The sequence below is a fragment of the Theropithecus gelada genome, chromosome 17 (assembly GCF_003255815.1).
Source record: "Theropithecus gelada isolate Dixy chromosome 17, Tgel_1.0, whole genome shotgun sequence".
NCBI classification, from domain to species: domain Eukaryota; kingdom Metazoa; phylum Chordata; class Mammalia; order Primates; family Cercopithecidae; genus Theropithecus; species Theropithecus gelada.
In genome coordinates this window covers 14,924,008-14,937,249 of record NC_037685.1, presented here as the reverse complement: position 1 = coordinate 14,937,249, position 13,242 = coordinate 14,924,008, and the positions used below count along the sequence as shown (strand labels likewise).

General features: G+C 39.1%; 1 protein-coding gene across 7 annotated transcripts in view; it reads right to left on the bottom strand.

Annotated features, from left to right (window-relative positions):
• Positions 1–13,242, bottom strand: part of LMO7 (LIM domain 7) — a 233,585-nt gene that overhangs the window by 49,816 nt on the left and 170,527 nt on the right. For 4 of the 7 annotated variants that reach the window (XM_025364175.1, XM_025364174.1, XM_025364176.1 and 1 more), the window contains 3 exons: positions 9,794–9,992; positions 6,113–6,365; positions 1,130–1,159 (listed from right to left, as the gene is read on the bottom strand). In XM_025364175.1, coding sequence (XP_025219960.1) covers positions 1,130–1,159; positions 6,113–6,365; positions 9,794–9,992 — 482 coding nt within the window. Of the gene's footprint in view, positions 1–1,129; positions 1,160–2,134; positions 2,855–4,893; positions 5,176–6,112; positions 6,366–9,793; positions 9,993–13,242 lie in introns of all 7 variants that reach the window. The other 3 variants (XM_025364171.1, XM_025364172.1, XM_025364173.1) reach the window with 1 other exon arrangement.

Below are 13,242 nucleotides of genomic sequence, written 5' to 3'. Positions count from 1 at the left end.
TAGATGAAGTAAATCCTTGTAAGGGAAGACACTTAGCTACTAAGGCCTGAGCAGATTAAAACATTTTCATCCTTTAACTCTCTTCCTCTTGCTCAAACACTATTGGCCCTTAGATACACAAAGTTACAGAAAGTTTAAGATACAGCCACCTTGTGATTTTGTACTAAGAATGAATAAATGATTTACTATAAATGTAGATTTTGCCTGTAATCCCAGCACTTTGGGAGGCTGAGGTGGATGGATCACCTGAGGTCAGGAATTTGAGACCAGCCTGACCAACCTGGTGAAACCCCATATCTACAAAAAATACAAAAATTAGCAGAGTGTGGTAGCATGCAACTGTAGTCCCAGCTACTCGGGAGGCTGAGACAGGAGAATTGCTTGAACCTGGGAGGTAAAAGTTGCCATGAGCCAAGATTGCGCCACTGCACTCCAGCCCAGGCAACAGAGCAAGACTCCGTCTCAAAAAAAAAAAAAAAAAAAAAATATGTAGTTTTTGCAACAATGACATTAGAAATTAAGAAGATTTTTGCAGTTTTTGAAGGCCAATTTTGCACCATAAACATAACCATATTATACTTTTTTTTCCTAATCAGGAATCTTGAAAATATAATACTTCCAAATACCACCTAGGGAAGATTAACGCATCCCTACTAATGAAGTTCCCAGTGGGCCGATTATATGGATAATGTCAACTGGGTGTATTCTAAACTCGAAGTAAATACTAATATTGTTTTTCCATCACTGATTTTCTAAAATGTAGTAACTTGGGCTTTAGCATCCATAAATCAGAATTTTAATCCATGTAGCAACCAAATACCAAAATATATATACCTAAACTTAGGCAAGTGCTTTTGTTACTTTTAATCAACTCACTAAATTTTTACAAAGGAAAAAAGAAGGGATGGAGCTAAAGTTTAAATTTTTAATAAAATAATTTTGTCATGCACTGGGCACCAAGACACAGAAATATTGCCATTAGGCTGCAAAACAAACATTTCCCATTTAAAAAATCTCATGCACAGCACACAACATCCCCATTTAGTGACATGCCATGCCAGAAATACAGTAAGTTATACAAAGAACAAACAATAGGCACAGATTTTTTACTGTGAACCACATAACTTACCCATTCTCACCATAAATCTTTTGAAAGAGTCTAAGAAACCAGAAAACCAAAAATTAAAAAGTCATTTTTCCCAGTCATATTAGTTTCTAAACATTCAATGTCTTTCACTTAAGAATCTAATTGGAAACGGACAAATCTCAAAAGGTCACTTCTTCCATCACATTCTTGATCATGTCTCAAGTTCTCATCAATTTCCTATCTCAGGAAATTCAGATTAAGCAATATGAAGAATTTCCTCAATTTACTCTGAGCTAACAAATCCATAAGAAAAGGCTTCCCGTTGTCAGGAACTGTTAAGTTAGATTTGGATCCTCTAATTTTATTCAACCTAATCAGATTTGTCCGTCCCTAAGTTCCACAAACTGAACATTCATCAAAAAGGCAAGTTGCATAATACGAACTATCAAAATGGCCATGATTACATACACACAAAATTCAGCAGACAACAAATACCATTCATGCATTTTAACATCAATGTTTACACTGAACTTTATAAATAAAAATAAGTTACAAATGATAGTCCAAGAAACCTAGGCCAAAAAAAAATTTAAGTTAAATGAAATTTGCAATGCCATATTTTCAGGGAAAATTTTACCACTCAAAAAAATCAGACACTCTAAAATGGGAGTGACACATAAAACCAAACTATCACCAGACTGTTACAGAAATGCCTGAACATAAGAAGTCCAGAAATATAAGTTGGAAAAGATTTTTATGAAACTTCATATTGGTGAATAGTACCACAGTACTGCTTAAGTCAAAGGCAAGGTTTATGTATATGCAGTCTTAAACAGGCCTAAATAAGTTATTTAGAGATATACAAATATGGAATTGCACTTTTTCTACAAAATGAGCGTTTTTCAAAGCAAATTAAGTTTTACGGGATGCTTCAAAATGGCACGCGACATGCAGAGTGGAGCAACATGATGAGCTGCTTTCTTGCATGAGAAAAGTTACACAAGATCATCCATCACAAGCAAAATCCTTGCAGAAGCACACTCTGACCTCTCCACCATCAGCCTTTTCTTGTGCCTAAGTCTGCTGGCCTCCCGGATGGCCTCCCATCTCTGCAAGTCGGCCTCACTGCAGGGGCCAGGGGTGAAACTGACGGGAGGCACGGCAGTTCCCAGTTTCCAGGACTGAATCTTACGTGTCAGCATGTCATCTTTCTTCTGCCGATATGAAGGAACTAATATTCTACAGCTATTACTTTTTTCTTTGGATGGGCATGTCCTTTCAAGTACACAGAGAAATTTTGCTTGAATTTCTGGAGGAAGAGTCCAGGGTTCGGGGAAAGGGACTGGGTGGTATCTATCTGGAGCACCGGACAGCGGTACTTCTTTCTTCTGTGCTGGAATTCGGCGAACAATCATATCATCTTTTTCCAAATCCGGAAGTACAAGTTCACCTTCTCTACACTGTAAAATTATATCTCGTTCTACAGAATCATCTTGCTCAGAGAACTTTCTAAAGTCTTCAAAAGCTCGGAGAACATATGGATTTGCATGGAAAGCCCCAGTCTTTCTGACAAAGAAATCATCATTCTCTAAGTCAGGATCCAGGGCCGCCATCTCCAGGTCATCTCTTCTATAGCCTGGTGCATAAGAGAGATTCTTCCTGCGGGTTATGAGCCTTGGGCCAGAAGTGGGATCAATTTTGGTATGTGTTTCAGAAGACAAGATGTCATCAGAGTATGTTTGGAGGGCCTGAAGCAGTAAAAACTGACTGATGCACAGAGAGGAAAAAGGAAAGAGAATCTTATTAAGTTTGGGGAGAAAAGGTAATTAGCAGATCGACTAGCCAAAGGTAATTAGCAGACCAACTAGCCAGTTACTGAGGATAAATTATTTTAGAGGACCATCGCGGGACTATTGCTAGGAATAGACTAGCATTTAATCCAACACCCATGACTTTCCTGGATACTCTCTAAAGAAATAAGAGCAGAGCATACTTCTCAGGAAAGCTGGGCACCATAGAGGCCATGGATGGGGCTGGAGTATAGACTAAGTACCCCTCCCAGGCACACAGAAAAGCCACTCCCTGGTACCCTTTTTTCTTTTCTTTTCTTTTTTTTTTTTTTTTTTTTTTCAGATAAGAGTTTTGCTCTGTCCCCCAGGCTGAGTGCAGTTGCGCAATCTCAGCTCACTGCAACCTCTGCCTCCTGGGTTCATGCAATTCATTTCCCTCAGCCTTCCGAGTAGCTGGGATTACAGGTGCCCCCTAACATGCCCAGCTAATTTTTGTATTTTTAGTACAGACAAGGTTTCACCATTTTAGCCAAGCTGGTCTCAAACTCCCGACCTCAAGTGATCCACCTGCCCCGGTCTCCCAAAGTGCTGGGATTCCAGACATTAGCCACTGTGTTTGGCCCCTGGTACCCCTCCTTCCATTTGCCACCGTGGTCTAAGTGCCCCCTGAAGAAGAAGGAATAATCTTTGAAAGTTTCACAAGTTGGGCATCATGCACTTTATGCAATACGTATATGTAATCAGCCGGAAAAAGGGAAAATGAATTGCTCTGAATTTTTTAAAAGAGCTCAAGGAATCTTTCCTTGGCATTTTCCCTAGACTTGCCCTTCCCAGTCTCTACCTGAAACTTATTTCCTTGTTCCACATCTCCACACACAGCAAAACTGTAAAATTAGGTAAACTTAGGCCGGGCGCGGTGGCTCAAGCCTGTAATCCCAGCACTTTGGGAGGCCGAGACGGGCGGATCACGAGGTCAGGAGATCGAGACCATCCTGGCTAACACGGTGAAACCCCATCTCTACTAAAAAATACAAAAAACTAGCCGGGCGAGGTGGCGGGCGCCTGTAGTCCCAGCTACTCGGGAGGCTGAGGCAGGAGAATAGCGTAAACCCAGGAGGCGGAGCTTGCAGTGAACTGAGATCTGGCCACTGCACTCCAGCCTGGGCGACAGCGCGAGACTCCGTCTCCAAAAAAAAAAAAAAAAAAAAAAAAAAAATTAGGTAAACTTTCTAACAAGCCTTTTTGAACTGGCTTTTCAAAAGAACTGCCACATGTAAATATATCCTGTCTCACACATTATTGTGCTAAAGAAGAATGTTGAATCCTACAGACTTCCAAGCTGATGTAGTTGCACAGAAAGCAGCATGTTATACATTATGCTTTTGTACTAAGTCCACTAAATGAGTCAGGTTTCCTGATTCAATGCAATCAGGTCCCAGGTTAATGGAGCAGCAGAAGCGGGCAGAGGGGTGTCTGAGGCCAGACCCCCAGCAGGCAGGCTCATGCAGACAGGGGCACCTGGGCTCATCCGAAGCACTACTGCTTCTCCTGGCTGCATGCGAGTCCGGTGATTTTACAGCCCGTTTGGTAGCTAATTCCAGCAAGAGTGAAGGTCTTTGGCAGCTGCCGTCTAGCCTACGCTCTGCTTTTTGTGCTCTACTAAAAACGGTGGCGCTTCTGGCAGAACCTGAGTCCTCATCCTCAGAATCTGAATTCCTTCTACTGTGAGTGACATGGAGAAAAGAAAGGAGGAGGGAATGAGACAAAGAACTGGAGAAAAGCAGAACTACTAAAAATAATGCCGTGCGACGACTATGTATGGAACAGGGCTTTTTAAGATCTAGATCCTCAGGTTTAAATTTAAACAGAAATTCATTTCCATTATATAGGTTCTGTAGACACTAGAGAACTAATTAGGCTTTCTCTCTATTATTGTTATAAAAAAACATGCACACAGAACCCCAGCTGGGGTACTGAATGTACAATGGTGTAATAGAAACATGCACAATGACAAACCTGAATCCCTGAAATTCTTTATACCATGGCTTATAAGTTTCCCTTTTTATTCTTTTCCAGTTCACATCTTCCGGGGTCCAACATTTGGGAAGAAACTGATCAAAAGCATTCCCTGGGTTTGGCATGACTGGAGTGAGCTTGCGCACATAAAGATCATCCTTCACAATGTTGGGTATGCTTCTTGTCTTTGCTTTTTCCTCTTCCAAATAACAAGAGGACTTTGAAGTTCCTTGTACAGTTGGCCAGTTCTCCACATTGGTGCCCCAAATCCTCCTCTGATTACTGTTCAAAACATCCAACTGGTTAAGACACTGTATGAGCATTTGTGACACAGCACACAAAAGGCATGCTTTCTGGTTCACAAAGTTTACACCACTGTGAACAAAGCAAATTAGTTCCCATTCTCATCACCACCACAACTCCTAGGACAAATTTACTATAACAGCATCTCATTTTAATTCAAGGATAGCTAGATACACATGGGCCAAAGATACTTCATTAGAAGCTGTGTTAAAAGAAAGAGGCACATAACCAACAATTTGGGGTGTTACTTTCTGAATTAAAATCAGCAGCATGATAGACAGCCGGATCCAGGACAAGTATTTCTGACCTCGTCAGTCCATACAGCCCCATGGCGAACATATCAGCAGGAGAAAGTATTTGCGGACAAGAATTAGGAGAGGTGATTTTCGAGATGAAATTCTGGGGCCTCTTTTTCACTTGGAATCTACGGTTGGCTAAGTCATCCAAAACTATGTCAGGAAACCTTCGTTCATCCTCAGAGTCCGAACCACTTTCAAATCCGTACGCCTCCCCGTGAGAGGAAGCTGGATTTGCAAAACCACACTCTGTTCTGCTAATTTGCTGAGAAATTAAAGGATTCTTTTCATGTCCACTAAGATCAATCAAAAAAGGAAAAACATTACATGGCAGGGCTCATCATGAACAATATAAATTATCTGGTAAGCTGAAAAATACCAATAAACTGAAGTCATGCATCTAAAAAAAGACCTAGCAAATCACATGCTGACATTCTAAAACAGAAGAAATGGCTTCAAGATATGTATAACTAAAAATAGAGGGATGAAAAATATTCTCACAAGTCAAGCTTAATATATGATCTATGAAACACATTTAAGAGCCATTCTTTTTACCACATTTAACATCCCACCACATTCGAAACGCATACGAAACTCAATAATCACACCCATTTCAGTACCTCGAAAATGTTCCATCTGCTTCTGTATAAACCGGGCTTGCCCAGCTTCTTCTGTTATCCTCATGTTTGTCCGGCTTTTTCTTCCTCAGAGGTGCTGGTACATAGGATGGCTGTCTACTTTTGTTGGGTAAAAAACGATTGAAGGGTAACGCAGTCTTTGGCTCAACAGCCGAAATCCTTCGATACGACATATCATCTTTATTATAATCTTGCATCTTGAATGTAAATTCCAAATCTGTGTCACTTTCAAAACCTATAAAGGAGGCACAAGAATTTGCTTTACTCTCCAGATTATTCGCCTAACTGAAACCCACACAGTGCGCCTGCTTTGTCTTTCCCTTAGAAACCCAGTGCTGCCACTGCTAACTGCAGGGAATATTTTTAGAAATTTGTCACGAAGTTGTGATAAGATCCATTAGGAGGAACTTGCTTTGCATACTGGAGGCACATGCAGTACATTCTTTTGCTGTTGTAGGCTCTAAGCAGAAAACGTCCTGTTTTACTAGTGAGCCCCTTTTCTTCTCGATCTCTGTCTCCATGATTTTCCATAAGATTTGTTGATGTAATACATAGAAATAAAATCTAGCAATGGAGTCACAGATACTTAAAACAACATGCAAAAGTAATTCTAGGGGAACTCAGTAATCTAAAATAAGGCATGCAGCTATCCACAATATATACGTGAGGGCAGAGATCAGGAAGGATGTAGAAAGAGAAGCAAAACAACAAGAAGAAGCTTGTAAAGGGTCTGGATAGATCCGATGAACCAGAATCAGATATTAAATATGAGGTTGGACTGGATGACTTCTAAAGTTCCAAAGGAATCTCAAGTCTTATGCCCAAATGAGAGCACAGAACTCAGTTTCTTCTGAGTGGCCATGAAAATTATACTGGGAATCTTGTATTATGATTCATAATCATTTAAACACAAATTCAAAAGAACACCCTTTGATACACCTCAAGGTCAGATAGATACAAATAATAATCTGCTTTCCTAAAAGAAGAAGAAGAAGAAATCTACTCTTTTAAAGACAAAGGAAGAAAAGGGGAGAGAACAACACTACAGATCCAAGCCAAGTTGTCTCTCTTTCCCACCCTTCTTCTCTTCCTGCCTCTTGTGCATTTGTAAAGGTTTGGAAGTGTTACTTGCTTCTCACCAGGGTTCTCTCCGGGCCTGGCTGTGCACAGCGCCTGACAGCTACAAGCTCTCAGCAGGTAGAGCACCTGCAGGGTTAACCTGAGTTAAAGGCAGTCTCTTCCCCTCCCTCCTGCCTGGCAGGAAGCTACAGTAAATAACACTGAGAACAGTCTACAGGAAGTCGCTTAACATACAGCTGTGAGACAGGGACACGGTAAAAGGAGAGTAGAGTCTTGGTAAAAGAGAGAAAGTAAACGCAGCTATGACCATGAGGGGTAGTAGTCAATAAACTGGTGCTTTCTTTTTACCACCTTCTAAAAAATCAGACATTTATCTCTCATTTCCAATAAGTATATCAATTACTCTTGCCAAAATCTATACATGTGGAATTTTAAAGTCATAAAGAGACTATTTTACTTTTTAAGATAAAGTCTTTTTTTAGCCCAGTACAGTACCTGCAGATAATTTTTCTCCCCAAAATATCATTCTTGATATGAGTTTTCATGTAAAACTAGAGAATGTGACATTGCAATTCTGTTATCCTAAAAATATTACCCTGTATTATAGCGCTCATCAATTTAGGACTACAATCTAGAGGGTAGCAGTAGAATTTTAACACGCTGATCACAAAAGAGTTTCATCATCCAGGTGCCTCCATCCCAGGCTTTTTTTCCCTGCTTAGTTGTAATTTCCAAGACTTCACTTCCACACTCTTCAAAAAAGGTCTGCAGCCCCATTTCCAAGATCAGAAAGGAATGTGACAGTAGCCCTCTGCTTTTGGTTACATGGACAGGTGTCTATTCCAACTAGGATCTGAGAAGACGCCTTAGATTCCACACCACTGGGCGGGCCACTGCATCTGAACTGACTGAAGCCCGCATATTCCCACATGCCCTCTATCTTTTCCCCTTTTATTCCTTGGCTAGATATAAATTCCATCATTACATGGAGTAGGTTCTTCAGTCAAGGCAAAGAAATACAGCGGGTTCAGAATTTCAGCCTCTGCTTTTACAGCTTTAACCACTCAGATGAATCACATACTCAGATTCATTTCCTTAAACGTATTGGAATCGTCATCTAGGCTATGAATCTGTCACACCTTGACAGCAAACAGCCAATACATGTAGCAGTAATTACAAAGGTTAATGCTTAAATAGCCTTTCACATTTTTTATTTTTAAAAACTACTACTCTAAAAGATAAAGCATTCAGGTTTTTTGTTACCATGCTTAATAAATTGTTGATTGATTTTTGGAAAACAAATTCACAGTATGTTGTATTTATATAAGTTTCACCTCAGAAGCAAAACAAATAATAAATTCAAGTTAATGATGTGCATACTGAAGTATTTAGGACAAGTGTAATATATTCTGAAATTCCTCAAAAAATAAGATGATTAAATTACAATAGAGAAAGAAAGAGGGAGGGAGGGGGAAAGAGAAAGAGAAAGAGAGAAAGAGGAGAGAGAGATGGGTATAAGCCAAATCATGCATAGTAAAACATCATGGTGGAATTAGGTGACAAACACATGTGTGTTTACTGTACAATTATTTTAAGTTTGCTGATTTTTGACATTTTTGTCATAGATATGCTAGGAAAAATATCTAGAAATAGAAAAGTAATATTCCAAATACACAAGCAATGTAAAATCCCTAACAATCAAGCAGAAATTCACAGCCAGAACTCAAAGTTTTCACGTTGATGTCAGTAGAAGCATATAAATATTTCAAAAAAACTTTACTTGTGATTTCAATCTAGTCAAATCTGAATAGCTGGAGATGTGCAGTCAGAAATTGCTGATGCTATACCCAGTAGCCACAGGAATAAGATGTGCATTGAAATAACTGAACTGACCATAAGCTTGGGATTTTGAAAGAAGGTTCCTTCCCACAACAAGATGTCTCTAACATGTTCCTTTCACACTTGCTCTGTCCTAGGTTAGCTCTGACCCTGAAAGGACCAAAAGAGGATTTCTACCAGCATGTTATGTGGTGGTATATTATTCAGTCTACAAAGTTTAACATAATATTCTATCATGATAGATAGCAGTCATTTCTTCTCATCTATAGAAATAATTGTAAAAATATCTCTCTTGTTTTTGCTTAAGAGAATTTTTTTAATCTCTTGAAAAAAGCCAAGGATGAAAGTTACTCAGAAACTAGAAGAGATTTTTTTTTTTTTTTTTTTTTGCAGAATCTTATATTCCTTTCTATGTTTAGATATATCAGTTTATAGAACTCGTGAACACAAATTAAGCCTGAATCTGGAGACAGAAGAGCCAGGATAGATTATCACTGATAAAACAGGTCACAATTAACTGTCACCTCCCAGTCCTTTCCAGAAATGAAACTTTTCAAAAATGAAACTATCACCATCATGAAGGAGAAAAAAATAACAAAACCCCCAGTTATACTTGAGTCTCTATGAAAATCCACTTCTAAGTGAAATTTCTGCCTAGTTTTCGCTCCATTTTTCTATTCTCTCTTGTTCCCAGTTCTCCCTTGATATGCAAACAAATAAACTGACAGCCAAAACACAACACACCTTCACGCCCCCCTCTCAACGTGATATCAGAGGAGCAGCTTGTCAATGACCTCGAGCCCAAAGAGTCCAAGCTTTCAAAGGAATCTTCTCTCTTATGGTGCCTTGGAGGAGCCAGAAATTCTCCACGTTCAGGACACCAGATGTCACCGTAGCCACTGTCCCTGCCACTTCTTTTCAGGAAGCTGGAGTCTTCAAGTGCCTAAAGAAACATTTTTTAAAGAATAGTAAGTTAAACAAACTTCCAAAAAATATCATCAATCGGTTATTACTTGCTTGTTTGCCTAATTTAAATTGGGTTTCATTTGACATGTAAGGCAATGAGGTTTCTGTCGGACATAGAAAAAAGCTGATGAAAAACAGAAAATAAATTTATAATTGTTTCCCCACAACTGACACAATAAGGAGGTATTCAGTATTCAAAGTAACAATAAGGAGATATTCAATATTATTTAATAAACTAGTACATATGTTCTATTCAAAAATAAGGAAAATTACTAGTTTAACGAAAGTTCACAGAGTAACATCGAAATGCTAAACTCAGTTATTACAGTTCTCCAGCAATAAATGTGAAAAGAGTCAAAGAGAAAAACTAACCTTAACTTAGTCATCCAAAAGGAGATAAATCAACAAGATTATATTCACTCTATCTCCAGGAAATATCTGTGATGGCTTATATGACATAAAACCTGAACAACTGAAGTTATTTAACCCTCCCCCCAGAAAAATAAAAAGGAGCAAGTGGGCATAAATTTCACAGAATTCATGTACTCTCACTAATTACACAACCTGGTTCTAAGGTCCTGGCAGCTGGCTTATCCTCCTTGTTGAATTAAGAGAAGCACACTTGTTTACTGACATATATAACTTATTTTCTATGGACCTAAATAAAATATTAATTTTTTTTTTTTTTTTTTTTTTTGAGATGGAGTCTCGCTCTGTCGCCCAGGCTGGAGTGCAGTGGCCGGATCTCAGCTCACTGCAAGCTCCGCCTCCTGGGTTTTGGCCATTCTCCTGCCTCAGCCTCCCGAGTAGCTGGGACTACAGGCGCCTGCCACCTCGCCCGGCTAGTTTTCTGTGCTTTTTAGTAGAGACGAGGTTTCACCGTGTTAGCCAGGATGGTCTCGATCTCCTGACCTCGTGATCTGCCCGTCTTGGCCTCCCAAAGTGCTGAGATTACAGGCTTGAGCCACCACGCCCGGCCAAAATATTAATTTTTTATTGGCTCATATAAAGGATACACAGAAACATCACAAATGATGTTAACTGTAAGTCTGTGAATTATATAGAACTTACTCAAGATAAGCACTTTAACATTCTTCGGTGAATGTTAGTGACAAAATATAACCTGGCTTTTTAAACATTAGGACGTGAGTAAAATTTACAAAGCCCATGGTGTAGTCCTGACTTATAGTAATCAATGAATATGTAGTAACTACAATGTTTTATACGGTGAAGATAATTTTGTCATAGTAAAAATCAGAAATGTTACTTTCAGATGAGCTTACTAATACAGAGACAATTTAAAGAACCTAGTAATTACTAACAATCAAACATATTATGTGAACCTTGATTAAGTCATGATTCAAAATAAAAAGTGCTATGAAAAGTAGCTGGAGATAAGTATGAAAGTTTTAATGTCAACTGAACATTAGATAATGGGGAATATCTAAGTTTTCTTAAATATAATAAACATTGTAGCTATATAGAAGAATATTCATATTCTTAGGAGATGCATACTGAGTATTTGGGGAGAAATACACCTGCAGTTTATATTAAAATGGTTAAGTAAAAACATAGATGGATGGATAAACACATATGTAGATAAAGCCAGTATGGAAAATTGTAATAATTGAACCAGATGGTGCACATCTGGGAATTTGTTGTACTCTTCTTTCAATTTTTAATTATAAATATTTTCAACATATGAAAAAGCTGAAGAGTTTGCAGTGAATAATTAGCAGCTGTCTCAGGCATACTTTTGATCTAATACCGTCAATTCATGATTCAATTGTCTGACAACTGTTTGGAGCACTAAAAAGGTCTAGCAGATTTCAGGGGGATTTCATGTGCTTTAGATGCCGACACCCTGGCATTAGAGCTGACATCCTGTCATGAAAATGCTAGTGCCTACCTTACATCCTGCTACTTCCAAGCAGATGGGGAAGCCAGGCCTAGTGCTGGTGCCGCCAAAATGCTTCTCGAAATACAGAAAGACTTTTTTAAATGTAAGTGTTTAGATCTGTCAGGTTTCTTAGACACTTAGTTGTTAAGGCCTCAGAGTTCAACACTCAAGATAGATGTTTGACCTCATAAATGTTAAAGTTATTGATGACAGCCACTTCAGTTATAAAATAACCTTTGGCCCTGGTGCCTGGCTTTTAAGGAGGCACCCTGACAAGTCAACTAAAATGAGTCACCTCCAACTTCTAAGATGACTGACTGAGGTGCTACAACTTCCACCAATGATTTTTTAACTGGTATTTTATATAAGTTTGTAAGCATTATCCAGTTAAATGGGAAATGCCTGATGAACACATTGGTTTTGATTTTAACAGAACTGATACAAAACATATGATATAGTCACATGCCTCTAACAGCTACCCCTACTTTATTATAATGGAATGGAACCACAACCATAGTTTCCATAGTTTTATAAACCATAAGGTCTTCATCTACCTCCTCTGGTTTTGAAACTGGTAACAGGAAACAGTCTTTGATAAAGCATTCCTGGCATAGACACTGTACCAGGATGATTCAACCTAAGTCAGACTGTCATTAAAAGGACCAAAGGCTATAAAGAGAACCCTAGTACAGAAGCCAAAGTCCCACATGGGTTGTTTTTTTTGTTTTGTTTTTGTTTTTGTTTTTTTTTTGAGACACAGTTTTGCTCTTGTTGCCCAGGCTTGGCTCACTGAAACCTCTGCCTCCCAGGTTCAAGCGATTCTCCTGCCTCAGCCTCCCAAGTAGCTGGGATTACAGGCATGCGCCACCACACCCAGTTATTTTTGTATTTTTAGTAGAGATGGGGTTTATCCATGTTGGTCAGGCTGGTCTCGAACTCCCAACTTCGGGTGATCCGCCCGCCTCAGCCTCCCAAAGTGCTGGGATTACAGGTGTGAGCCACTGTGCCCAGTATCCCACATAGGTTTTAACCAAAAGTGTTATTAGCTGAAATAACTGTAAGGCAAGGATTTCCCCGTGCTCAAAGCCCCCTGAAATTCCTCCATTAGAGTCTCACTATTCTTCATTGCAGTGACCAATATGCTCACCTATCTTAGACAATTGTGCTTTATGAGGTTAGTTAATCTCTCATGAGTATTTTCCCAACACTTAGTATAATCTGTATGCATGTTAATATCTCAGCTATTTCCTGAATTAACTTATTCAAGGAATTTGAATAGAGTGTTATTGACTCCTTACATTTTGGTGGTGAACAGGAATACCTGTAT